A 26,220-nucleotide genomic window follows, 5' to 3' on the forward strand; every position below is an offset into this window, starting at 1 on the left:
GTTGCCATAGAACATAATAACAGTAATTATACAAACTTGAGCATTTTATTGCTTAATGGTGCTTGTTTTTTATTTTAAACATGAAATCACTGCCTTGCATATCTTAATTTTGCAAACTTTGGTTAATTATGTGGAATCTCAGAAGTTTGATTTTGTAAATTCTTGCAATTAACAAAGATCTAAATAGCTAGCTCTTTGAACTTTGACACTACTTTCAAGATGCAGTTTTCAAAATTATTTTTTTCTTTATACCAAGGGAGATATATTTGGTAAGTTAATTACTTGTCCACAACATTTTCATATGGAGAAACATCTACAAATAAATACTCCTCAAAATCAAGAGTAGGAAGATGATAATCCAGAAAGCATCTAAAAGGCTTTTGTTACACATTTTTAATAGGCAATCCTGACACAATCTAATTAAATGTATTCATCATCACATATCTTAGTGAGCAGGAGACTCAGTTCGTGCATGGACATGTGTTGGCCTGCCGTATGGTCATGCAAGTGTGCAGGTTACACTGAACATCAATTACCAACAATATGCTGATGATACTTAGCTCTGTATGGTCATCTCTATGTCAAAGTCTTGCCCTGCAGTTTGGAAACTAATAAAGTCTGGATAAGTAAAAACAAATTGAAACTGAACCCTAGCAAGACAGTTCATTGCAGTTTAGTTGCCATATCTCAGATTTTTTTTCAGTGGAGTGGGACAGGTCTGTGACTTGCAGCCATTGTTGCATAGTAGGTGAAGGCCATTACCAGAACAATCTTTAACCAATGTCAGCTGGCTACAGTTACAGCTTTTCCTGGAGAAAGAGGACATGGGTAGTTACTCATTCTATATCATCACCAATTTCTGCAATGTACTCTACGCGAAGATGCCTTTGAAGTCCATCTGAAAATTACAGTTGATCCAAAATAAAATGGTGCTAGTTACTAAGGTCATATTACAGATTTTCTACAAGGTCTGCACTGGTTACCAGTAGATTTCTGGGTTGCAATTCGAAGTGCTAATTTTGAGTTATAAAGCTTTACATGGCTTGGTACCAACATAACCCATATAACACATAACTGGAACTTGATCAGAATTGAATGTGGTATGTTGAATGGTACCAGTAATAGAAGTAACTACCAGCTATGTGTCTACTTCAGGAGGAGGTTTTGTTGTTTGTTTATTCAACCATGTGAGTTGCAAATTCTGTACCTGTTTTCTTCTGAACATCTTGTTAATGTATCAATTTAATATATACTCCCTACAGTATACATATGGATCTTTCTTTGATGTTTCAGGTTGTCCACTTATTGTATTAGTCCAAAAGAGAAGTGTCATGTTTCCGCATGATGATTACAACTTGTAAACACTGGAGTGCCTTTCACACTGCATAATTGCATCTCCTCTGAAGTTCTATTTATGTATTTCAGATTCTCCCCAGTTTCCAATAGAGCAAAATTGTTCTGACCCAGGCTTCAAAAACAGTAATTAGTCACAAACTTGTTTTAAAAACAAAACCTATTTTATTGCAACACTGAGAATTGTTTTCATTCCAGCCGAAATTAATCTCAAACAGTCCCTCAAGATAAGCACACACCTTTCAGTTCTGTGAAGTGCTGCCAAAACAGAAGTATCAAAATAACTAGAAAAGAAACCAACTGAAGTACAAGAAAAACTCACCGAAGTACAAAGAGCTTCCACGATGACTCTGAACCAATCGAACTACTTTGCTTCCTGCAAAGGTTTCATCATCTTGGCCTGACTTTTATCCCTTATGGGAGGGACAATCACCTCTCAGCCTTACTCCCAAGTCGCCCCTTTTGTTTCAGCTGCTCTTGCCTTCTAGCAGCTCTGTACACAAGCGCACTGGGAACAGCCTCCCCTGGATCCTCTGCCTCACTGCTGCCAGACTCCAAAGGCTCCGAAGGCAGCACCCCACTCCCAGATGGTTCTGGCCCCATCTCTGCATCAAATGCAGGACCGTCATCCGAGTCCTCTCCAGACTCCCTGACTGGTCCCTATTCTTCCCCACTGTCTGATTCCGCTGCCCTCTGCACCAGCTGCTGGCGAAATACAACAAAAATATACAATTGGAAATTGTGGGGAGAATCTGAAGTACTTATAGTCCTTGAGTTATAACCACAATTGAGCCCAACATTTCTGTTGCTAAGGTGAGACAGTTGTTAAGTAAGTTTTGCACCACTTTATGACCTTTATTGCCACAATTGTTAATTGAATCGCTGCAGTTGTTAAATTAATAAATGGTTGTTAAGTGAATCCCTCTTCCCTATTGACTTTGCTCATCTAGGACCCTAGGACACTGCAACAGTCATAAATACGAACCAATTGCCAAGAACCCAAATTTTGATCACATGAATGTGGGGATACTGCAACATTCGTAAATGTGAAAAATGACCACAAGTCACTTCTTTCAGTGCTGTTGTAACTTTGAATAGTCACTATATATGGTTGTAAATTGAAGACTACCTGTACTTTAAATTTTAATTATTATTTTAAAGATTTTCCTTAATTTCATTTAGAATTGTCTTCTTCATCGACAACTGAAGCAATAAAATCAACTTAGGCATCTTTTAACAGTTCAATACTGGGTGCATAGACAATTTATGTTTGTTCACTGCAGTTTAGTTGCCAGATTGCTTTTCATTGGAGTGGTCCATAACTACAGCATTTGGTCCATAGTTCTCTGCCAAAGCATCAATGCAGAAGCTACTCCAGAAACAAGTAGGTTGTAAACCCTTTGTATGAATTTTAGTATGGTACATCTTGTAGTTTCCATCCACAGTGGAAGGGATTACAAAAATATCTTTGAATGGAGGCAAAAGATATTGCTTAGCATGTAATAATGAATCAAAACCCAAGGCAAAACTCTGATAGCTCACTCATGCCAGGAACAGATGCCACAGGTGTAGCCAAGGGCTCCAACAATAACCTTTAATAAGAAAATCAACATCCATCAGATCTAGTTCAGTTTCTGTGATATAGATGGAACTCCACTCCAGTAGCAACTTGTGCAGTCAATTATGAACCCAAAGTGTAGGCACATCTGCTTACTACAGGTTGCTGATTGTTGTAGTTCTGGAATTACAGAAATCATTCCAATAGGAATGTCTTTTCCCGTGTTTGTTTTTAACTGCATTTCTGATGGTTTCAGATCAGCATTAATTTTTGCAATAAAAACAGCTACCGTGCTGGGTTCTTTCTCACTTTATCCTTATTCTCCATGACCACTTCTTTATTCTTCTTATTTTCATTTGTTTTAATGCCTTTCCTTCCTGTTCAGACATAAAGCAAAACCCACTTTTTTTTACTCAATTCCACCATTGTTATAATTGCGTCTCCTCCAGTCATCCAACAAGTAAAACTAGAGTCAGGAATAGATTATTTTTTGCTCTTTTGTTTTTCTTGCTACTTGCTTTATCGAAATTTCTGGAAGAATGCCACTAAATCTGCAAGAATGACATACTGGTCCGCTGAGCTAGCAGAGTATCAATAAAGTTCACAGGAACAATTAATCATTTGGCAATAACAATAACCTAATAGACCACAATACAGCCTGATGGTAAAATTTCAAGGGGAATGAATATAGTTTGCTGATCGGTCTCCTCACCTCTGGAAGGTTATCACACTCTTTAAAGTTGAAATTATTTCATACACAGAAAAATAAATTTAAGAAGACCTATCATTGTGGAGACATGCCCACATTTTTTGTGAAAATAATTTTTATCTGACCACCAAAAGGAAAGAATGGGGAAGGGAGAGAGAAAGAGAAAATACTACTTTGTTTCAGATTTCAAACAAAAAAGCAAAACTATTCAACAGTAAAAGAATAATCCTCAACTTTTATTTTCCATCTGTTCTTTCCAATCTAATTGCTAACTCTCCATCGAAATGAAAACAAAGAAAATCTATTTTAAATCAGCAATGTAATGAGATATATTATAGTACCAATGTAATACTTTAAAAGCCCATTATTTTCATTAATAACATAATGAAATAGCATATGGTCAACACTTTCATTAGTTTTTCTTATTAACAACTCTTATTGTTAATTAACATGGAGCTTTCAGGGAATATAATGAAGTCGTTCCAGTGGCATTTCATATATCTAAATATCCCAGGCCAACATAACCCTGCTTGTCTTTTACAAGGCAATAAGATCTGGCTGTTTCCCTAAATATTTGGGTGGGGTAGTTAAACAAGCTTTGCTGGTTCACTGGCTTTATTGTTATTGTTTTTCTGTTATTAAGTTGGAGGGAGAAATCCATGGGTATATGTTATATGGAGGACTGATTTCATTGTTATTGTTAAATTACAGATAATCAGAGTTGGAAGGGACCTTATAGGTCATCTAGTCCAACCCCCCGCCCAAGCAGGAGACCCTATACCATTTCTGACAAATGGCAGTCCAATCACTTCTTGAAAGTCTCAACTGATGGTGTTCCCACAACTTCCGAGGGCAAGCTGTTTCTTTGTTGATTGTTCTCACTGTCAGAAAGTTTCTCCAAATTCTTGTAAACTGTCCAGAATCTTTGCTTTGAACTAGGTATACAAATAAATTGCTTAAATAAATAAGTAGAGGGACAAAAAAAAACCAATGAAGTATACCTTTAATATTCTATAAAGGTGTACATTAAAAGGCTAATCTTCAGAGGTATCCACCAGGGTCCCAAAGGTGCTTTTCCAAAAGGCAACAGGACTTTCTTGGATTTTTTTCTTTGAAACCTTTTTGCTTCTCATCCAAGAAGCTTCTTCAGTTCTAACACCAGTGATAAGTATATCTATTTCCATTTCCATTGCCACCATTATTTCCATTACCACCCAATTACTTGTCTTCTATTTTTCGCAGGGAATGGAGCAGAGGTGGTATTCAGCAGGTTCTGACCAGTTCTGGAGAACCAGTAGTGGAAATTTTGAGTAGTTCGGAGAACCGGCAAATACCGCCTCTGACTAGAGATTTTAAGTATCCTTCCCCTGCCACGCCCACCAAGCCACGCCCACAGAACCAGTAGTAAAAAAATTTGAATCCCACCACTGGAATGGAGGATGACTCCTCTTTCCCCTCAGATACAGCTAATTATGGGATGGTGCCCTAAGAGTTTAGACTGGAAGACTGGCAGTTGTGGACCCAAGAACCGTATGATACATTCTTGCTCCAGCTTCTCCAACCTAGCAGTTCAAAAGTATGCAAATGCAAGTAAATAAATACTAACCATTTTAGTGGGAAGGTAACACTGTTCATGCCAGTATACAATCATGCCAGCTACGTGACCATGGAAGCATCTTTGGGGAATGCTGGCTTCCTCAACTAGTAAAGGGAGATGAGCGCTACCCCCTAGAGTTGGGACACGCCTGGACAGGGGAAACCTATGGGAGGGAAATCTAGTAATTTTTGAGGTACTTTGTAATATCATGTGGGAATGACCTGGGGAGAAGGGACAAGAACCTGCCAAAGGAGCCCTCAGATAAAACAAAGTTTAGCCTGTAACAAAGATGTGGATGGGGCAAGAGTCAGAGTGGTGCAGTGGTTAGAATGCAGTATTGCAGGATAACTCTGCCGACTGCCTGTAGTTTGATCCTGACCGGCTCAAGGTTGACTCAGCCTTCCATCCTTCTGAGGTTGGTAAAATGAGGACCCAGGTTGTTGGAGGCAATATACTGTAAACTGCTTAGAGAGGGCTGTAAAGCACTATGAAGCAGTAAATAAGTCTAAGGGCTATTGCTATTACAATTGCAAGAGGTCTTCCCTCGTTTCTTAAGTTGTGAAGGAGGGGGTGAGAGATAATTACATTCAGATTTTTCAAGATTCACTTAATATAAACTTACAATAATGCAGAATTAGCTAATATGGTCATAATTCTACCTTGTAAGGCTAGCATATATATTTATAATGCCAATAATTTATTCCTCATAATTATTGGGTTTGTGTGATATTGAATTGACAGTGCTCTTATTCATACCCTGACTGATAATTCAATTCACTGAGACCACCAATTTCTTAAAAGATTGAAATATATTTAAAATTAATAGATCACTTACTGAATCTAATGATATGATCATCAAAGATACATAAAACTAGTCTGAATTTAGGTTCATTGCTATAAATCTAATAAAACAATTATCTGATGTAACTCAAAAATCATTCCTCATTACTGATTTATTTTAAATACTGACATATTTTGATCAATTAAGATGTCAACAAATGCAAACAAAAAGTTTAATAGAAAAAACTATTTTAAACATATGATCCAACCCTTTAATTTACATTGTCCAAAAACAGATTATCACATGTAAAGTCTAAATGGTGTACCCTTTTTGCTTCCATTACTTGATGAGACATTTTTTTCTAAGGCTACTTTAATTTTCATTTCTACTGCTCAAGTGAATTATATCCCTAGTTTCTTCAAATATACATATAATTAGGGGATATAAGCATATTTATATACTGATTTTTACAGCTGAGTAATTACTGTCATTGTTATGCTAATATTAAACTGAAAAAAAACAAGTTTATTTCAGCTTCAGACAAATAAATATTTATCATACAATTTGATACATGCTTTCACATCCTGGCATCCAAAAGGCTTAATAGATAAATGGTCTGACTCATTCTGCATCTAACTGTCCTAGAACTTCTAGAGAGATTAAATTTTCTCTGAGAAGATAACAGACTTAAAATTAAAAATGAGATATTTAGGCTGAGAGCTTTTGCTTATAGGATCCTTTACAAGGTATTGAGTTTTTCCTGAAAAAATTGAAAGATTTTGGTGTGTTAAATGGTTTTAAGATTAATAAAAAGTAAACAAAGATGTTGGTTAACAATAGGAGTACACAAGATCAAGATGACCTGATGAAGAAATATGGTTTTAAACCTAAGAAAAGGTTAAATACTGTATTTGGGTGTTACTTTGACTAATGTATGTTGTTTCAAAATAACAATGTTAATGTATGTATGCAATGAAGTATAAAAAGATATGCTGAGATTGGGAAAAAGGCAATTGTCTTCATTGGAAAGAATGTCTGTTATTAAAATGAATGTTATTTCTATTTCATAAATATATTGACGATTGGTGTATTATTTAAGTAGTGGCAAAAAGATATTTCTAAATTTGTTTGGCAAAGCAAGAAACAATAATTAAACACAAGCTGCTGTAGGATGCTAAAGAAGCAGGGTGGTTATGATTACCAGATTTAAAATTCGCAGCGTCTTTAATTTGGATGAAAATGAGTGATATTAAGAAATATATGGTTATTTAAGTACCCAAGAAGAGGACCTAAAAGATAACAATTCGACATAGAATTGAGTCTTCAACTTTTCCTTCCCACTGTCTGCCTTTTAAGAACTCCTGGTATGAACTATGCTTTTTTTTCTTTTTGGTTTTTTCCTTTCAGACATTAATCTGCTGGTTGAATGCTGACTTAATTTAACCTCCTTCTGGATCTTAAAGTGTCTCTTTTTATGCTTTTTATTGTTTTATTAGCTGCCATAAACCAATTCTGTCTTTTCCCTGTCGAAGCCATGGTAACTCTACATAGTGAAGGAGATCTGTTTTGATTTGCCTATCATATTTTCACTACAGGGATTTTGTATTTTATAAATTTATTAAGAAAACTCTGTCTTAATTTTTCTTAATTGCTGATTAAAAATATCTTTTTTTCTGTTGAAAGCTCTTCTCACTATTTTTTTTCTCAATTTGTTAAGGCGCTTTTCCTGTCTTTGAGAGAAGCTGTTTATAGGCTGCAAAAGTTCCAGTTCTAAAAATTTTACTATATTAAAATATAGTCAAAATGCAAGCAATATACCAAGGCAAAGCTTATTGGGAAAACTGGACAGAAAGAATATTTCCAGCTTACAAGTTCAACTTGAAAATTTTGATAAAAAGCTTGATAAAGTAACAATGATCTTAGAAGATGGTAAACAGATATAAGTAACCACACTGCAAAAAAAAAAATACAACTAGGTGGATTGGAATGCAACCCACTGCTAGCAGCCCTGGAAGATGAGGTTGACTGGGAAAATACAAGTTGGTTAGAGGACTCTGAAAAAGGTATGGATTGTAAAGATTCAGAATTGACAGAAATGACCAGTTGTAAACTTGAGTTTTCTAAGAAGATTGAAGATTGGGGAATGTATCTATTATACCAGTGGTTCCCAACATTTGCAGCTTGGTGGCCCGGCTGGTGGGGGAAGAGGAAACCTGGGCCACGTGAGTGGCAGGCCGGCACGTGGGAACACACATGCATGCATACAACCCTTATGCAAGTGGTGGGCTAGCACATATGTGCACAGCTCAACTTACATGAGTGTCAGGCAGGCACGCACATGTGCAGGCTCCCACCAGCCCATTGCTCACGTGATCCAATTCCAAATATACCACGGCTTGGTAGTGGGCCGTGGGCTGGGAGTTGGGGATCCCTGTATTATACCCAATCAGAAAACAAATGTTAAGATATGTTATCTTTTATTATAGAAGACTTTTTTTGTACAACAAATGCTGTGGAGATATACACAAGAGAGACTGGTGACTTTTGAGGAACAATTGTTAGAAAAATTCCCATTTAATATCTCAACTGAGGATATTTGACCACGGATGGACCAGGGACAATGATTCCTATGACTTATTGTAGATCAGAAGGTGTTGCGGACTTTCTCTGAGTGAAATACAATACACAGATTATTAACAGATTGGGTTTAGAAGTTTAATTCCATTCTTGATTTTACCTGTTAACTATGTTTTCATACAGTATATTACCACAGATGTCAGACTAAGTGATTTGGATAATATAGTGTTGTAAAAGTTTGTACATTGTGTGCCTGCTTTCCAAGGGGGGACAATTTATGTATATGCCTCTTTTGTTTTGTCTGTGCAAAACTTCTTGCAACTGGACAAGGGGAGGCCTTTACTTTTACTTTACTTTTTTTTACAATGGAAGAATGGAAGGTGAAGCTGATGGAGGTGGCAAAATCGATAGACTTGATGAAAGAAAAAAAATTGTCTAATTTTTTTTCTATTTGGAAACCACTTTTCAATTTTTTTGTAAGAAACTGAAAGAAATGAAAAGTTGATCATATGGAAATAATGTAGATAATTGTAAACTTCAGATGGATATCCTTTATTCACATCTGTACCAAAAAAAAGTCTGAAGTCATTCTTTTTCTATCTTTGTTTTCTTGTTTCTTTTCTGCACTTCTACTTTTTCTCTTTCTTGAACATTTTTTTTAAAAAAACATTTATTTAAAACTGTATTTTTATGAAAATCAATAAAAATATACATATACTGTATATGAGATGAACTTTTCTTAGTACTTTGCCCCTGAATCCCTGAATGCATGATGTTCAAACATTTTACTTACAATGTTTATATTCCATTCTTCCTCTTAAAGGTATTTACTCTTAATACCAAGGATTACATTTTATCTTTGTAACAATGGAGCGAGCAACTTCTCCATTCAAATAAACTTCTGAGCTGAATGAGAAAAAAATCAAATTAGCAAACCTGTATTCTCCACACATACTATTCTAAAGCTTTCCAAGTTAGGTTTCACCTGTCAATTAGGTGATTACCACACTCTACAGACCAGAAAGCAAAATGGACAAAATGTTTTTGCCAAGTTTCCTTGGTTTAAAACAAATTTTAACAGGAATCGGGATAAAGGCCTTCTAGGTCCAAGTCCATCTCTTTTTCCAATGAACGCTTGGTCAACATGACCATTCCATCAATGCTTTACCCAAAGTTAGTCTTTAAAAAACACACTTTGAATAAGACTGTCTTGTTCACTTTAACTATGTAATTTATGCTAATTACTGGCCATCTTTTTCTTCGCCTCAACTCTGGCATCCAGAAGGGCAAACAGAAAAAATCAAGTAACATATGAAAAATCAGGGATAGTGCCCAGCAGATTTAGTGAAAGATCTCTAGAGTTTCAGCAAAACCCAGCGTGATCTGAACATGCAGATTACTAGAAATAGATCACCATAGTCACTTATACCGGTTTATTAAATGTTTGTCTATATTCCTTTGAAAAAAATCCTGATATATTCCACTGTGCAACAAGCACAGTGTGTTTACTAGATATTAGGTTTATTTTGAAATTTATAGAATGACATTTTTGTCATTCTGATTAGTATAATTATGTTATTACGACACATAGCGAACACAAATAGAAACCAAAGGATTATCTAATTCATAAACTACGTTCTGCAACATATACAAAAGGCTGATCACTATATCACTCATTTAATTTCTTCTATTTTACTTTGGTTTTCATTTTTTCTTCTTATTTGCTTAAGGCAATATTAACTCAGATGACAAAACCATTAATCCATGAGCAAATAAGCCACATTTACATGTTATGTATTAAAAAAATTATAACATTTATAACATTGATTTGGCTTTGAAAATATGATTTAGAGTTTGCATAAGTATAAACGTAGCACTTGCTGAGAACAAATATAGCTTTTTCTGCAGAATTATTCAACAAACCCAGAAAAAGATGCAGCTGGTTTAAGTGATTCCAACAGGTACTTTATGTGCAACCCAGAAAACTGTAAATCACATTTAAATTTCAAAGTTAGATTTCTACTAAATTCTTCTTAATTACAAGTGATATGATTTAAAATTCAAGAATAATTTTGAAATAACTTTTTATTTCAATAAAATGTAATTCAGTGCCCACTTTGGAAAATATCTAAGGACTTCTACATGTTGCCCATAATCTCGGGTTGGGCTCTTCCACTTTTATAAATTAATAGATATGATCTAGATTCTAGAGGTATGACAGGTATCTACTCCAAACTATTGTGTTTTATAAATAATATCTATTTGAAGCATTGTTCTGTGTATCCCCACTGATTGGAAGGCAAATCAGAACATTAACTCTGATTGAGATACAGCCCCATTCGATATCTAAAGTGACTGAATCAATACATTGCAGGTGTTTCTATAGTTACCAAAATTATTACCAAAAAGTATCCCATTTTTAAATAAAAATATATGACAACATGATTATAGATATTGATTACAGATCTTGAAACAAACTGAATTTACATTGCATGTGAAAGTGAATAAAGTAAATGAGTGTGTATGTGTACATATGAACATTGGACTCAAAAGTCTTTAATTCCTTTTTTTAGCATCTAAGCCTCTTGTAACATACTATCACATCCAAAGCATAGAATATGCAACCAGTAGAAGCAACATGCCATAAAGAACTCAAAGTAATTTTGCTAATATTTGAAATCATAATTCAGTGAGACTTGTCCATTTAACTTTTCTAGGTTTTATTTATACACTTGTTTTTCTTGTTCTACATCCAACTATATTTCATTTATTTTGCTGTTGAATTTTTAAGCAGCTTATTTTTAGTTATCTATTAATCTGTTTTGGCTATGACCAAAAGTGCTGACTGCTTTTATTTCATTTTCCAGTTCACTGAGCTTATCTCTGTATGCCTGAACCAATTACAGGGGGGTTCTGACATGTCCATTTCTGTCTTAAAAGCACAGACCATTCAGTATACCAGCAAGCTGAAAAAAGGTGAAACAAAATGAGACATATTTAAATATAAAATGATTTAATATTAACAAAGATGATTGAAAAAGCAAACTTTGAAGCATGTATTGCAACACACATAAAGATTAAAGTATTCAGATTATTGTCCACTTCATTGTATCACAAACAGAAATACAGGAAAATAGACATTTCTACAACAATACTAGAGAATTCTCATTGTGTATCTTTTTGCTTACAAAAATAAATAAAAGTTTATGTAAGATAATCAATGGAATAAGAAATGAAAGAACCTCCTGTATACGTAGTTGAGCAAGGAAATCAACTATGCATAGCTAATTATAATTCAGTTAAGGAACTCAGCCGTTATTACTATTCTCATTTGGCATATATACTTGACCATGATGGGTAAAACCTACTTCTGTTACAAAAAAAAAAGGTATACAAAAGTTTTCAAAACTGTGCAAGGCTTACATGTTAAGTTTGCAATTTTACAAATACTTACCTTAGAATAACCCTTGAATAACTTATGAGCTTTGTACTTTAATTTGACCTAAGTCTCTTTATTTGTAGTAATGTTAAAGCAGCTTATAGTAATACGCTATGAATTGTTTAACAAAATCCTAATTTATTCCTTAATTAAGGCTATACCTGTGCAGTATCCATTATTGGCCTTTCAAAGACTTGTATTTTAAAGGACGTACTCAGAATTTGAAGTATGATCTCAGCAAACATCCACGCCTAGTTTTCTCATTGTGTTTGTTAGGCAGATCTACTTACTACCAAAGATTCCTAGCGTTTGTAATAATGTGTGATCCCGCTTCTTAAAAAAAAAAAAAAGATTTTTACTGGACTTTAATTTGAATCCAGTTTCTCACAAAAGCATAACTGACCCTGCAAATTAATTAAGATAATAAGGATGGAGGGACGGAGGGAGGAGGTTGCAAACAAGAAGAGGAGAGAGTCAGGGGGGGGGGGGGGGGGGGGGGGGAGGGGGAAAAAAGGAAGAAAAAAGGGGGGGGGGAGAAAAAAAGGAAGGGGGTTAAAAAAAAAAAGGGGGGGGGGGGGGGGGGGGGGCGGGGGGGGGGGGGGCGGGCGGGTGTGGGGAGGGGGGCGGGGGGGTGAAAAGGTTGGGGATCCTGACTAGAGTAAACATTTCTAAAACAGAACACCATTCATCTAGGCTCAGCATTCTCTTCAGAGGTTGGAACCTTGTTCAGGTACAGAAAAAGGCTAATGCAGACAGACTTTTTCTCGGCCTCCCAGTTTGCCTTGAGTGCGCTAACTTGAGGAAGGTTGGTTAACTGTTCAAGGCGGGGAGATGGCATTTTCTCTGAGCATCTTCGCTTTCCCATCACCTCTTCCGCTCTCCCGCTTCTCGCGCATCCTTCCACCGCCTTCTAGCACAGCTGCCACGCCTTACAATAATACCGCACTCCCCAGCCAACGGGGGAGGGGAGGCAGGGGAAGTCGGGCTTTCAACAGACAGAGGCCTCCGGGGCTGCCCCTGCCCTTTATAAATGTGGGGCGAGCCGTCCTTTCAAGTCCAGACTTCGCCTGAAGGGTTCCAGCCCTTCCAGGCAAACTGTCCCCGTCAGTGAGGGAAACGGAGCAGGGAAGACGCGGCTGGAGGTGCTGCTAACCGCGCCGTATCCCCATCCAACCTGCACCCCTCTGCGCGCCCGCATTCCCGTCTCTACGGCGGGAAGTTGCTCGGAACACCTTCCCCAACTGCGTGAGGGAGGGAGAGGCAGAAAGGAGGACCCCCCTCCCCTCCTCCTGCCGCCAACCAACCTCGGAAGCGCCCACCCGCTTCTTGTCCCCCAGCCCTCACCCCGCCTGCCCAACGCTACCTCTTTCCTCCTGCTGGGCGCCCCCGGGCGCGTGAGGAGAGCCGTCTCTTCGCACACCACGACCACATCTTCCACAAAGACACAGTCGGGCAAGCTCTCGTCGCCGGGCAGCTCCAACACCTGCAGCCCCAGCTTGTTCTTCAGCACCCCCACGTAGAGCTGATGCTCCCGCTCGGCGCGCGCGAAGTCCACCTCTTTCGCCTTCTCCCGCCTCAGCGCCTGCTGGCACAGCGACTCCGGCAGCGCCCGCACCACGGCGTGGCTGCACCGCCCGAAGCTGAAGGGGCCGCCGCTCAACCCTGCCATGTTCGCAAAACAGGAGGATTCAACCGGGAAACCCAAGCCGACCGGGGAGAAACACCACAACCCGCCCTTGCGTGTCTGGCTCCGCGCGCTGCCCGGCACCGCCGTAAGGAAGAGCAGCTTGCTGCCAAGCGTCCCCCACTCTTCCCGGAGCCAGTTGAAATGGCCTCCCTTCCCTCCCAACAGGAGGAGGTGGTCGCGAGAAGCCGGAGTGGCTGTGGATTGGCCACGCCTTGCTATATAGTACCTACATCATGCTCTGTGTTCAAAGAAGCGTCCATTGGCCGGTTATTTGGGTTGAGATACCTGGTTGGTTCAAACTGACCGAAATTACCTCGCACCGATTTTATAGCCTTGGAGAAACATGCTGATTGTTTAATTGCATCCCTGTTCGGTGGCCCATCGGTGGCAGATGCGATGCCTGGGCTCGCCCTGATGGAGGGACAAGAAGTATAGCTTTCAAACGCATTAAAAGTCTGTAGAGATTCTCAGTCATCCAGGTCATGGTTGTGCCAAAGGTGCTTTTTCAGGAGGCAACTGGACTTTGTTGTTTTCTTTGAAGACGTTTTGCTTCTCATCCAAGAAACTTTTTCAGCTCTGACTGGATGGTGGGGAATGGAAGGATTTATATTCCTTGCAGACAGCTGGTCATTTGCATCCTTTTAGAGGGTCGTTGAAGCATTTGGAGGTTTATCCAAGATAAACAAGATCCGTCCAAGATACAGATAAACCTGAAAGTGCTTCAAGGACCCTCTAAAAGAGTGCAAATGACCAGCTGTCTGCAAGGAATATAAATCCTTCCTTTCTCCACTATCCAGTCACAGCTGAAGAAGCTTCTTGGATGAGAAGTGAAATATCTTCAAAAACCAAGAAAGTCCAGTTGTCTCCTGCGAAAGCACATTTGGGACTTTCAAATGCATATTAAGTTCTTCCTCAGCATAGCAGTTTAGGCTAAAAAGAGATTGCGTACTCTCCTTCCTGCATGGTACTAAAGATAGTTTGAAGGAAAGCGTGTGTACAAATATCACACTTGTTCCTTCTGGTAATCACACTTTACAGATTTGTGCTTTGTGGGGCTTTTTAATTGGGGGATGGTGGGAACCTGCTGAAAGTGAACTGGAATGTGTCCAGATTGTCTTAATAACTTGTGAAGAATAAAAATAATTTAACATATGCTACATTTGGATATAGAATGGATAAAAAACAGCCTTTTAACCAACTTAATCAATGCTGCCAATATTTAAACCAGGTGATTTCTATTGATATATTTTTTATACTCTGTTTACTATTCAGTCACTCATAAATTGTTATGTTGTAATTAAATTGTCTTTGTTTCCTTTCCTTTCCTTACACTGTAACAATTGAGCATTTTACCCATGTACCCATATTCACATATACATCCCATTAGGTTCCATAGTTCAATTTCCAAATTATTACATGTACATTTCAGACTTAATCTGTATTGGTAAATTCTGGATTTTTTATTTAAATTTTGAAAGTTAAAAATTGCCATTCCAGAGAAGGCTTTTTATTCTATAGTTTTCTGTAAGTGAATATAGATCATGTTCTCCTCTAGATCAATATGTATCAAAGAAAACTAGACTACAGAATTTTGCACTTCCCTGCTTCGATTTACTGGAAAACAAAGTTACTAGGTTTTTGTTTTTTTTATTGTCCATTATGGCATCATACTCTTCAACTCTTTAGATTAACTTTTTATCTTTTCTGGATATACTTCAAATGAACACATAAGATTAACTTACATGGATATTTTCATATAGTTCATTCCTCAACAATGGCAGGATGCGCACAAAAAGTGATGTGTAAAATAAATTTTAAAAATGGTTTAAACACCCCTGTCACAATAAAGGGAAGTAAATTCAGATCTCACCTCTGCAGATTTTGTGCTGCCACTTGAACCACCATGGACTTCAACCCTCCCACCTCCCAATGATAATTCTCCCATCAAAAGATTGCCCCTTTCTTGTTTATAAGAAATTTTTGGTGCATGAAAAGCCATGATTCTGATCTTCACAAGAAAAGACTAAGGAGGAACATGCATTGCAAGATGAGATCTAATTAGACAACCCGTAACCCACTGAGTCATCCTTTCAGAGGTATTTCCTTACATAAACAGAGAAACTGAAAGTCCATGGGCAAATTGCTATTGTTTTTGGTTTAGAACCAAGCAATAGCAATCTGCCTGTGGTCATTCTGTTTATTTAAGTAAGGAAATATCTTTGAAAGGATAACCCAGTGGATCACGGGTTGTCTGGTTGTATCTATTTAGCCTTTTGTTTATGAATTCTCTCTCACACATCCTGACATTTAGTGTTATCTCTTGATCATGACTTCCCCCTCTCTTTTCACATGGGGTAATTATGCTGACAATATTTATTTTTAAAAAAACACACAGTGCTGCACATTGGCATTCTCAACTCAGAACAGTTTAGAATCCCTGCCGACTTCTCCACTGAATTGTACGAAGCTGTCAGAGAAAGTTTAAAATTAGGATCATGTAACTTTCTGAGGGCTAAAGCAAGTCCAATCTATCTGATCTCTGATAGCCAAAGAAGGGGTGTTTTCTTCAATTTCGAGTAGGAAAAACTGAAGCAGGATGGGCAAAAACTAAGGTATACTGGCTGATACGTTTGATTGACACTAGATAAGTGCAGTTTCTACTCCATCTGCAGCCCCTTACAGGGTTGTTCTGAATAAATATAGGAGGATGAAGCACTATGTACTGAGTCCCTGAACAAAGATGGTATATAAATACATGTATATGTTTGTGTGCCAGAGAAGGGGCATATAAAGCAATAAAAAATATCTAGGCCTTTCTTCATGAACCTTAAAATTGTTGCTTCTTTAAGAACCAACATGATAAGTTAATTATTTCCAGTTGGGTGAGGGAAAGAAGGAGGGAGGGATTGCAAGACTGGCTGGGAAAGTTCACATTGAACATTGAAAAATCATGTGACTGCAGCACTAGCCAGTAACACTAAAGTAGCCACAACATTCCCAAATAATGGGAATGTTTCTTGGGAATAATTAATCTTGGATTTTAGACATATTCTGTACATTAGCCCATCTGAGTCACATTGGTTGAAAAATTGCTGCCTTATGATGCACTGTTTCACCCAGTTAAAGGTCATGACAACAAGAGTTTTATACGTGTTATATACTTGGATCCAAGTCACAGGACTGGAATTGTCATCTGACCTAAGGCAAAAGCAGAACCAAAAAGAAATGTTCATTTCTTTCTTTGTGGATGAGTTCTGAAGTAGAACAGCAGGGTCAATAATGTTCAGCTTCATTGACTGCAAAGATGCATGGCTGCTAAATTTATTTTGGCTCCATAAACAGAAATTGAGAAGGTTTTATGTTGTGGTGAGAAACAGAGGCAAGAGTCTATAAAGGAGCATATTACATCTATTTTAAGTAATACATATCCACTCTGAAATGATAGTAAAAATGCTTATTGGTGCATTCTTATGAAGAAAGTTAGCACCCACCCCTCTTAGAAGAATGAAATATTTTAGGAAATATTAAAAAGGCAGAATATTATATTTCCTTGGATGAGAAATTGAGAAACATGCTCTTGGAGACAGAAATTCAGCCCCAGTTCCCTGCTCCCAGCAGATATTTTTGTGCTAGCTTATCTACAAGACAAAAGATTGGGCCAGCCTATCCACAAGACTTCAGGCTGATGGGATTAAGACATGACCCTCAGGACATTAGGATTAGCCCTCTACCCATCTAGCAGCAGAGCTTACCACCTGGCACAACCAAGCCCCTACATTACATCACTCAGCACAGTTCAACCAAACTTCTCAAACTTCTAGGATTTACACATGACCCCTACAGCAACCAATAGGATACATGCCTTTGCCAAAGGAACAGGAAGCTCAAAGTCAAAGCCTAAGAGAGGGTATAAATAACACTCACTCTCCAATCCATGTGGTCAGTTACCCAGGACTTCAAACCCACGTGGTCCTGTTCACCATTAAACCATCCTTCCAAGCAGCCTCCATGTTTCCAGTGTCTATCTCCCCACTTGGAACTGAACCCAGATGGACATTCTTCCAACACTTGTTTCTGAAATAGTGTCATTATTGGCTTTCCTTTCAAATGTAATAAGTTTTAAAAGAAACCATTTTGCCAAAACGTGTATCTAAACATGTATAATAAAAAGTATATAGGCCTGCTGGATGCTGCCTGACCTTCCCCTCACCCCTCTGCCCTCAACTGACTGGCCTTAAAAGCTACTTTAACTACAGAGACTCTATATGGGGTACACTCCAACCCTAACAATCATTTAACAATATATACATAAGGCAACCATAAACTGCTGGGGTCCAAATCTACTTTAGTTTCTGAAGACCTCTTGAATCAACCAGGTGTTAGTAGCCTTCCTGAACTGTAAAAGGTTGGGAGCTGTTCTAATCCTAGAAGTATTCCAGAAGAATGGAGTTGTTACAAAGAACTCACATTTTCTTTAGGAATAGGAAGTGTTACCAATGTATCATTTTAAATGTATGCTTTCAGTAACTAAGACATTCTTTTATTCAAATAACCCATTGTTGGATGCTGTTTGAATATTCAGAAGAACTCTCTTGCTACTACGCTCCTCTAGGATGAAACCTTTTCCATGCATACACTCTGATATCTTCATGAAGTGATGGAGTTGCCACCACAGTTGACAAGCTGATCCAGTTAACATTTAGGTCAACTGTTGATTCAGAAGAGATCTCCCATATCAGTCTTGCAGTGTTTCCCTTGGAGCTATCAAATGGGCAGTTTCCTATTGACAGAATGCTGAATCACCTTGCTGACACCAAAAATTCAGGTCAACAGTGTGACCTTCCTCACATGGTCATCCACCAACAATTCAGGTTAACAGTATGACTTTCCTCATAAGTTTGATTCATTTTTCCTGCAAACATAGAAATACTGTAAATTGCTGTTGCAATATTAGCACTTTAAAGAAAATTAAATTATATTTTACAATTTGGATCCATACTTAGTAAATGAAATGTGATTCAGTAATTCTAACAAGATTAGATAGAAGATTAGATACAACAAAATTGTTATTTCAACCTTTATTGTAAGAAATATTTCTTTAATGAGCTTTTTATTAGTTATGTCAGTTTGAAATTTCATATTGCTACAAAAAACAAGCTTTTAAAATTAAAATAGTGCAATACAAAAAACAATAATATCTAAAAAATATAGTGCTTATACAATGAAGAATGAAAACCTAAATACATGACAATGATTAAGATAACTTGACCATGACAAAACAACAACCCTGGAGGATTCAATTAACAAGTAGTATTTTCTGAGAAATGAATTTTATTTTTAAATCAGAAGTATATTTCACATATGTTAAAATTTGTACCTATTGAGTCTCTAAAACTGGATATTCTAATTTTTTACTCCAGAATTAAAATACAAAACTTATAGTAGATTTGCTTTTTTCTTTTTAATTTCTTATAATCGTTAATTGTTGCTTTTCAATACATACAATTCTATTGCTCTCCATTTTTTTGGGGGGGGGGGAAGGTTTTTGAAGCACTCCTATCTAATTGAAAAGCTTGGATTAAGTTAAAATATTTCAGATTATATGTTGATAGTTTGCAGAATATAGTTTAGATAAACAGCCATGATATGTTTCAGGAATGTTCTTAATGGGGCAATAAAAGTTAATTAGCACTGTAATTAGAGGTATTTATTATCCCAAAAATAATATACTTTTTCCATTGCAGTATTCATATAACTCTGTCATTCTGACTATAATGGACTGTAGGAATAATCTTGATGAGGAGAAAGAACATCAACCAAAGCACAAACCTTCTGTAAACTGCGTATGTGAGGGATCTAGGTTGCGTTGTCTTCCTCCTCCTCTTTCTCCACCAGTCGGTGGAAAATTTATCTTCTACAAAACTGGTCCCTGGTGCCAAAAAGGTTGGAGATTGCTGCATTAAATGACTGTCATAAGTCAAGGACTACCTATATTCATAATTTTGGATTTCTAGACTAATCAACCTCAAACTGCATATCAATTTTAAAACTGTTAATAAACAGAATGGTTGTACCCCATGCTGTATTTGAGTAGTCACTATTATAGGTTTCCCTTATTCTAGGCTTCAAATGTATTGTTTGATGCTTAATGCTGTTATTTTTCCAACTTGTTGCGGATTGGTCCCTTAATTTATTTTTTATTGGAATCCATTTACATCACAACTGACTATTTGAAGTACTGGATTGTCATGTAGATAAAATATTTCAAGGTTAGTTTCCCAGTAAGACAGCCATTTTTACTGTAGTAAGCATTGTTGATAAAAAATAGCTTAAAATATAAGATGGAATTTTTTTTTGGCTTAGGCTACTGTACACCCATCTCTCACCACTCAAACCCTGGGAAGAAAACACGAAAGTAGCTTGTAAACTCATGGCTATTACTCATTAGAAAAGCACAATGCATGTTAAAATTCCAGAGCAGAAAAGGGGTTTGCAAATCTTTTGATCTTATAGCTTCAAGAGTGAAACAGAACATATATTTAAGTATCTAATTTCTTTCAAGTATAGGTACCAAAATACAAATCTTTCTGTGAATATAAAGAGAGATATGAGTAGATCATAATTTTATGTTCATACAGTTTTAATGAGATTGCTTGTCTTGAAAGTTGTAAAAGATGATCTCTAGTACTAGAAATCTGAATGTAATAATTACAGGTACAAATATCTGTGGCAGATTGCCTCTTGTTTTCAATCTGTAACTGTTCATTTTTCTTGTTTAAAATCAGCTAGCAATGAAATTTCTTTCATGTATTGTTCAGCAGACCATACATATTAATTATTTTTTAATTACTTCTGAGTCCCCCATACTCATAAATTCAGTTTGTAAAGTATAATGAGTTTTATCAATACATTGATCTTTTTCTTCTAAGGGTTGAATTACAATTTAATGCAAAATAACAATATGTATATATATGCACCAAGCTTTGAAATCTGAACTCCCATGCTTTTTATAAGATGTCCCTGGAGCCCATATATGCCAGATTCCATACTTGTAATTTATTATCCACCCGCTTAGAAATGGACTGAAGTTTGACCATTAACTCAACATTAGCTATTTAGTCTTGCTGAGACAGCAATACCTCAGGGGTTAATAGAGTTCTGTTTAATCCATTGCTTCCTACTCTTTATGCAGAATTTCAATAGAATAAATTCATCCAGAATTTTTTATTGGCTCAAGATGTCCAAAGAGGAGCCATCTTCTTCATTCTATGAGGCATATTGTAAAAGTAGCATTATGTCCAAGTTATTTAAGACAAGCTGAGAAAGTTTGGGCATAAATCACTCACCATTCAATTAACTGATATAAGCAATTACATCTACAGTGTTAGAGTTGGACAAAGAGAGGCAACTTCCTGAAAATCATCATGAGTAACCGGATCTAATATTAATGTTTACTTAGCATATTTTACAATTCAACCTATTCTTTTTCTTTGAAGGATAAAAGCATGAGCAGTTTTTAATTGAAGCAATCAGATGTCAATTTCTTTTTTTTAATGTCAGTATATACTGTACCCATAATTCTTTCTTACAAAGGTACAGATTCTCATTTTAAGTTGCTGATTTCCCTGAAAGATGAACTACGTGAGACTTGGAAGCATCTATGTGTTTTGTGCTTGCCAATTACACACACAAGGTATTTATTGCAGTCATAAATCTGTAACATCAAGATGTTGCAAAGTGTAAAATTTCTGCTTAGGAAATGAAAACATGAAAGTATTCTTTCTGATAGACCAGAGTGACAAAACAGCTCCAGAAATGATCTAAGGCTGGTTAGATTTTTGTCCAAAATTCAGGCAAGAATTTTAAAGCAGCATACAGGCAGGGTCACAGCACAGTGGGCTTATGTGGGAAAGACTGTTTACCACAAAGTTCCAGTCAAGCTGCCGTTTCTTTTATATAATCTAAAACTACTTATTTATAAATAGCAAAAGCATTGCAAAAAACCCTTTTTGTTATTGTTGTTATTAATATTGATGGTTACCAAAAGAGTCATTGAACGACTAGAATTCTACTACAGGTAATGCCTGGGTTACAAGTGTTCCCTTAGTGAACATTTGAAGTTACATGGTAAGCATCCCCTAGCATTTACGAACAAGTCCTGGAACTAAGAATCTTGCAGAATCATGGCAGCTGTTCGCCATTATGAACAACCACAGAGGCTCTGCAACATTTGTCCTGCATGTTGCTGGCCAAAATGGAGATTCGGAGGAATGGATCCACCCCTCCGATGGTCCATTTGGGCCTCCAGAGGCCTCTTTCATTTACCCAAGGAGAGCTCCATTTCCGCCTGCAATGTGATAGGGCCTGAATGGAGCATTGGAAAGGTGGATCACCCCTCAGGAGCTCCATTTTGGCCTGCAAAGTGCTGGGCGAGTCCTGCACAGGCCTAAATGGAACTACAGAGGGGCGCACAAGGCTGAGAGGCTGGGGAGAAGACTGCTTGCTAGATCTTCACAAGGGAAGTGACCCAGTGCAGCAGGCTGAGTGGGGAAGAAAGAAATTGTAGAGAGCATGAAGTATTTCAGTGCATTGGGGAGACCTTGGGTGGTCTTAAGCAGGTGGCCTGTTCCATCACTACTCCTACAGCCAGGGGTGGGATTCACATTTCTTAACAACCGGTTCTGTGGGTGTGGCCTAATTTGGGGTGTGAAAATTGCTGTTCCCCTTTATTTGTATGGAACGAAAGGAGAAAAAGTCTTATCTCATTAAATATAATTAATAATTTGTGAGATAATTACAGATAACAGTAACAGTAGCTTTCTTCTTTCATTGCACTTTGAAACATCTGACATATTAGCATATTTTCCTGTTACTGTGGAACACTCTATCATATTTCTGACACACTTGAGCTAACATAGCCAATTTTTTCTGTTTGGTTCCATATTCCTACAGGATAATTTTTTTGAAAGATTAAAAAGCATCTGCTTTATTAGGAAACTGACTTTTAATTAATTTTTTAAAAGTCTAGCTTCTATTTATTGGAACAATTAATCTATTACAACTGAATCCCTTCTTCTATGAAAATGACATTATGATTTTCTTTTAGTAAACAAACAATTATTGCCAAATACCATCATAAAGTAATAGTACATAAAATGGGTATAGAAATATAAAATATGAAAAAGCAAAGGATAATAAAACATGATGAAATAAGCACACAAAAGCCATCATAGGAAATTCAGGGCATATAAAAATAAGATGAAAATATAGTTAAAATGTATATCTTTGCAAAAATAATTATATATGTATACTTTGTAAATAGATATACTGTATGCATAATGTTTATGTGTGTGTGAATAATGAATATATATGTAGTACATCAAGCAAGCAAATAAAAATAGAAATAAATACAACAAAATAATGCAGTTAAAAGTTATATCTTTACAAAAAAAATTGTATGGATAAAATCTCTATCCATATGAAAAGTATGAATGTGAAAAGAGACTCCCAAAGATGAAGAAACAGACAAAGTCAAATTGGATGTCAGAATAAATTGTAGAAACTGCCATGAAGAGAATAGAAGTCAAAGCCAAAAAAAGATAAAAATTGCAGGAAGGAACTTAAGAAACTTTCAATGACTTTCTTAGAAGAGACATGAAGCAGTATTATAATGACCTCTGTAAAGACATTGAAGACATGAACAGACATGGAAAAACAAGGAAAGTCTTCCAAAACAACTCTTAACTCAGAAGGAGATTCTAACCTCAAATTGGTATGCTAGCAGCTATAGGATAACCAGGAGCAAGATGGACAAATTCAGTTACAAGGCAAATGGCGCACTGTTAAAAGATTTGAAGGACCAGGTTAGAGACAGATCATCATATAGAACAGCAGTTTTCAACCTTTGCAGCTTGGCAACCTGGCTGGTAGAGGAGGGGAACTTGACTGTGTGAGTGGCGGGCTAGTTTGCAGCTTGACTTGCACAAGTGGTGGGCTGGTACACGCACACATGCCACGGAGCTCAACTTGCAGTTGCCTGCAGGTGCATGCTGGCCCACCACTTGTGCGAGTCAAGCTGCACATATGTGCATGTGTGCCGGCCCGCTTCTCAAGTGGCCGGGTTCTGAATAGGCCACAGCCCGATAGTGGGCCATGCCCCAGGGGATCACTGATGCAGAAAATGCAACTGCTAAGAGTCAATACTGACTTGCAATCAATCAATTCATCAATCAATCAATCACAATTCAGGTTAGAAGTTGCACAGAATCATAACCCATTAAGTTTGGATCAGATCCAATGCCTTTAAGTAAGTGGGGGCATTCTTGTGTTAAAGCAAGTAAGTTTGGCTCCTATGCTAAAAGTGACTTCCGAATGTCTTTGTAATAAATTATGCCAGTTGCTGGAGGTTTGCAAAACTTGCCAGGTGGATAATTCGATCAAGATCCAAGTACTACAAAGTTATTATATATTTAACTGAAATAAATTTGTTTTTAATAGAAGATAGATTATATATTTTCCCTTGTTACATCCTCTTTAATAATGTTTATATTTTTCCATCATATGAGATAAGGTCATTTTAGATTTTGGATTGAATAGCAACTTATGAATAAATCTGAGCCATGGGTTCTGGGTTTATGGGCTGTTAGTTCTTCTATTTTATCTTCATGTCAAATTATTCCAAAACTAGAAGCTTTTAATGTATCTATGGGCACTATACAACCTCTAGTTAATTTCAAGAAGCAGGGCTTTGCCATAGTTGACATACTAATAATTTAACTCAAATTTGGAAGCAACAACCACTTAACTTAGTAATTCCCCACAAAATTTTGTGGAGTTCACTTCTTTTTTCCACAGCTTCTTAATTTCTCTTTCTTAAGTAGAACCTCTTATTTCTCCAGTCATTACTTTTAATAATGTTTTCCATGTCATGGGTCCTCTCAAGACTCTTAAGAACCAAGCAGAGTAGAATGCTCTGTTACGTGGTCACATGCATTTTCTTCTTACTGCACCATATCACAATATTTTTTTCTTTCATTTTTAAAGCATCTATTAATATTTAGATTATATTTTTACTGATTAGTTTTATTTCTTTGAATTACAGGAAGTCCTTGATGTGTGACCAGAACTGAGTCTGGAATTCTGATCAAAAGTTGTGGCAATCGTTATGCAAGTGACCATATCCCAAGTTTATGACTGTTTGGCAATATATGTTACATGAATGGGGCAGCCATTAAACTAATACAGAGATCATTAAGGAAATCCATTTTCCCCAATGGGCATTTTTTTTTTGCTGGAAACTAGAAAGAAACAGTGGAAACCAGCAAAAAATGCCAAAAATCACAATTATGTGATTGTGCGGTGCTGCAAATGGCAAAGTGTAACCACATGACTGGGGGGGGGGGGTACAGCCATTGGAACTTGGGAAGGTCTGTCACTAACTTCAAATAATAGCTAAGCAACTGCTTGTTAAGTAAGAACTACCTGTAAAAGTACCTATCTGATTACTTAAATAATGACCCATCCTCTGTGGATAGAAGTTAAGACAATTGCTCTTATTATCACTCTTCAGCAAAGACCCTGATTAGACAACAACAAAAAATTGACAAAGTTGTTTGGACAAAGTTTGGACAGCTGTCTTTTTATACCATAAGGAAGATGTGGGTTCCTTCTTCTAGCTGACTTCAACACTGGCCAGAGAGTTCCCTTCTCACGTATTGTCTCTAGCATATCATTACTATAACACTTACTATAGGCTGAATTTTGTGTTAATTAACTTTATGTTAGTAATGTATTTTATATGTTGTTAATGTACTTGCTCATATCAATCCATCCTAAGCTGAAAACATAGGAAATAAATGCACGTCTGTATCATTTCTGGTTGTTTTTTTAATGATTTGTGTAGTTTTACAAATAAAGTAAAAGCTAAGCCAAGATTGGCAAACATGCTATACATATTTTATATTCCTGTATGCGCTGCCAGATAGAATGGCTTATTCTAAGGTATTTTGCAGTTAGAAAAAGCAGCTTGATTATCTAGATTGCGCCCCCGCCTTTCCTTGTTTCTGATCATTCTGTTCTTATTATATATATTCTCTGATGCATAGCACAACCTCTGTCTGAAAAACCAGACAATTCACGAAAAAGAAAATAAAGAGTTTGGGCACTGTAATGAGCTATCAAATTTGCATGGCTGTATGGTTTAAATTATTTACCAGTAAATGTGTTGTATTTTGTTTTGCAGACTTATTTTATAGTGTGAATCTAAACCTCTTGTACACAAACTATTACTTATTCTATTATGGAAATCTCTCATTTTGGTAATATTCCCTGAAAGAGATTGAGTGCTGTGCCCTCTAAATACAATACTTAAGAAGCAGCTAAAAGCATATTATGTTAGCAAAACTTACAAAGTAGAAAATACATTGTTTCAGGGACATGAAAAATTAAGGTATATCCCAGGTGTACAAAGTTATTCATGATATATTCCTGTATAAAGTATTTTATCTGATAGAAATGAAG

At 36.8% G+C, this 26,220-nt stretch overlaps 1 protein-coding gene and 1 long non-coding RNA gene across 2 annotated transcripts in view; both read right to left on the reverse strand.

Annotated features, from left to right (window-relative positions):
* DDAH1 (dimethylarginine dimethylaminohydrolase 1) overlaps positions 1-13,894 on the reverse strand; it is a 67,230-nt gene extending 53,336 nt beyond the window's left edge. Inside the window, exon 1 of the mRNA XM_026674154.2 lies at positions 13,378-13,894. Coding sequence (XP_026529939.1) covers positions 13,378-13,683 — 306 coding nt within the window. The 5' untranslated portion in view covers positions 13,684-13,894. The remainder of the gene's footprint in view (positions 1-13,377) is intronic.
* Positions 13,895-18,461: 4,567 nt separating this feature from the next.
* LOC113416334 (uncharacterized) overlaps positions 18,462-26,220 on the reverse strand; it is an 87,417-nt gene continuing 79,658 nt past the window's right edge. The window contains exon 5 of the long non-coding RNA XR_015748627.1: positions 18,462-18,613. This is a non-coding gene — a long non-coding RNA (uncharacterized LOC113416334). The remainder of the gene's footprint in view (positions 18,614-26,220) is intronic.

Source organism: Notechis scutatus, chromosome 3 (genome assembly GCF_049901735.1).
Source record: "Notechis scutatus isolate UNSWTSFEM ecotype Mainland chromosome 3, rNotScu1.2, whole genome shotgun sequence".
Classification (NCBI taxonomy): Eukaryota; Metazoa; Chordata; class Lepidosauria; order Squamata; family Elapidae; genus Notechis; species Notechis scutatus.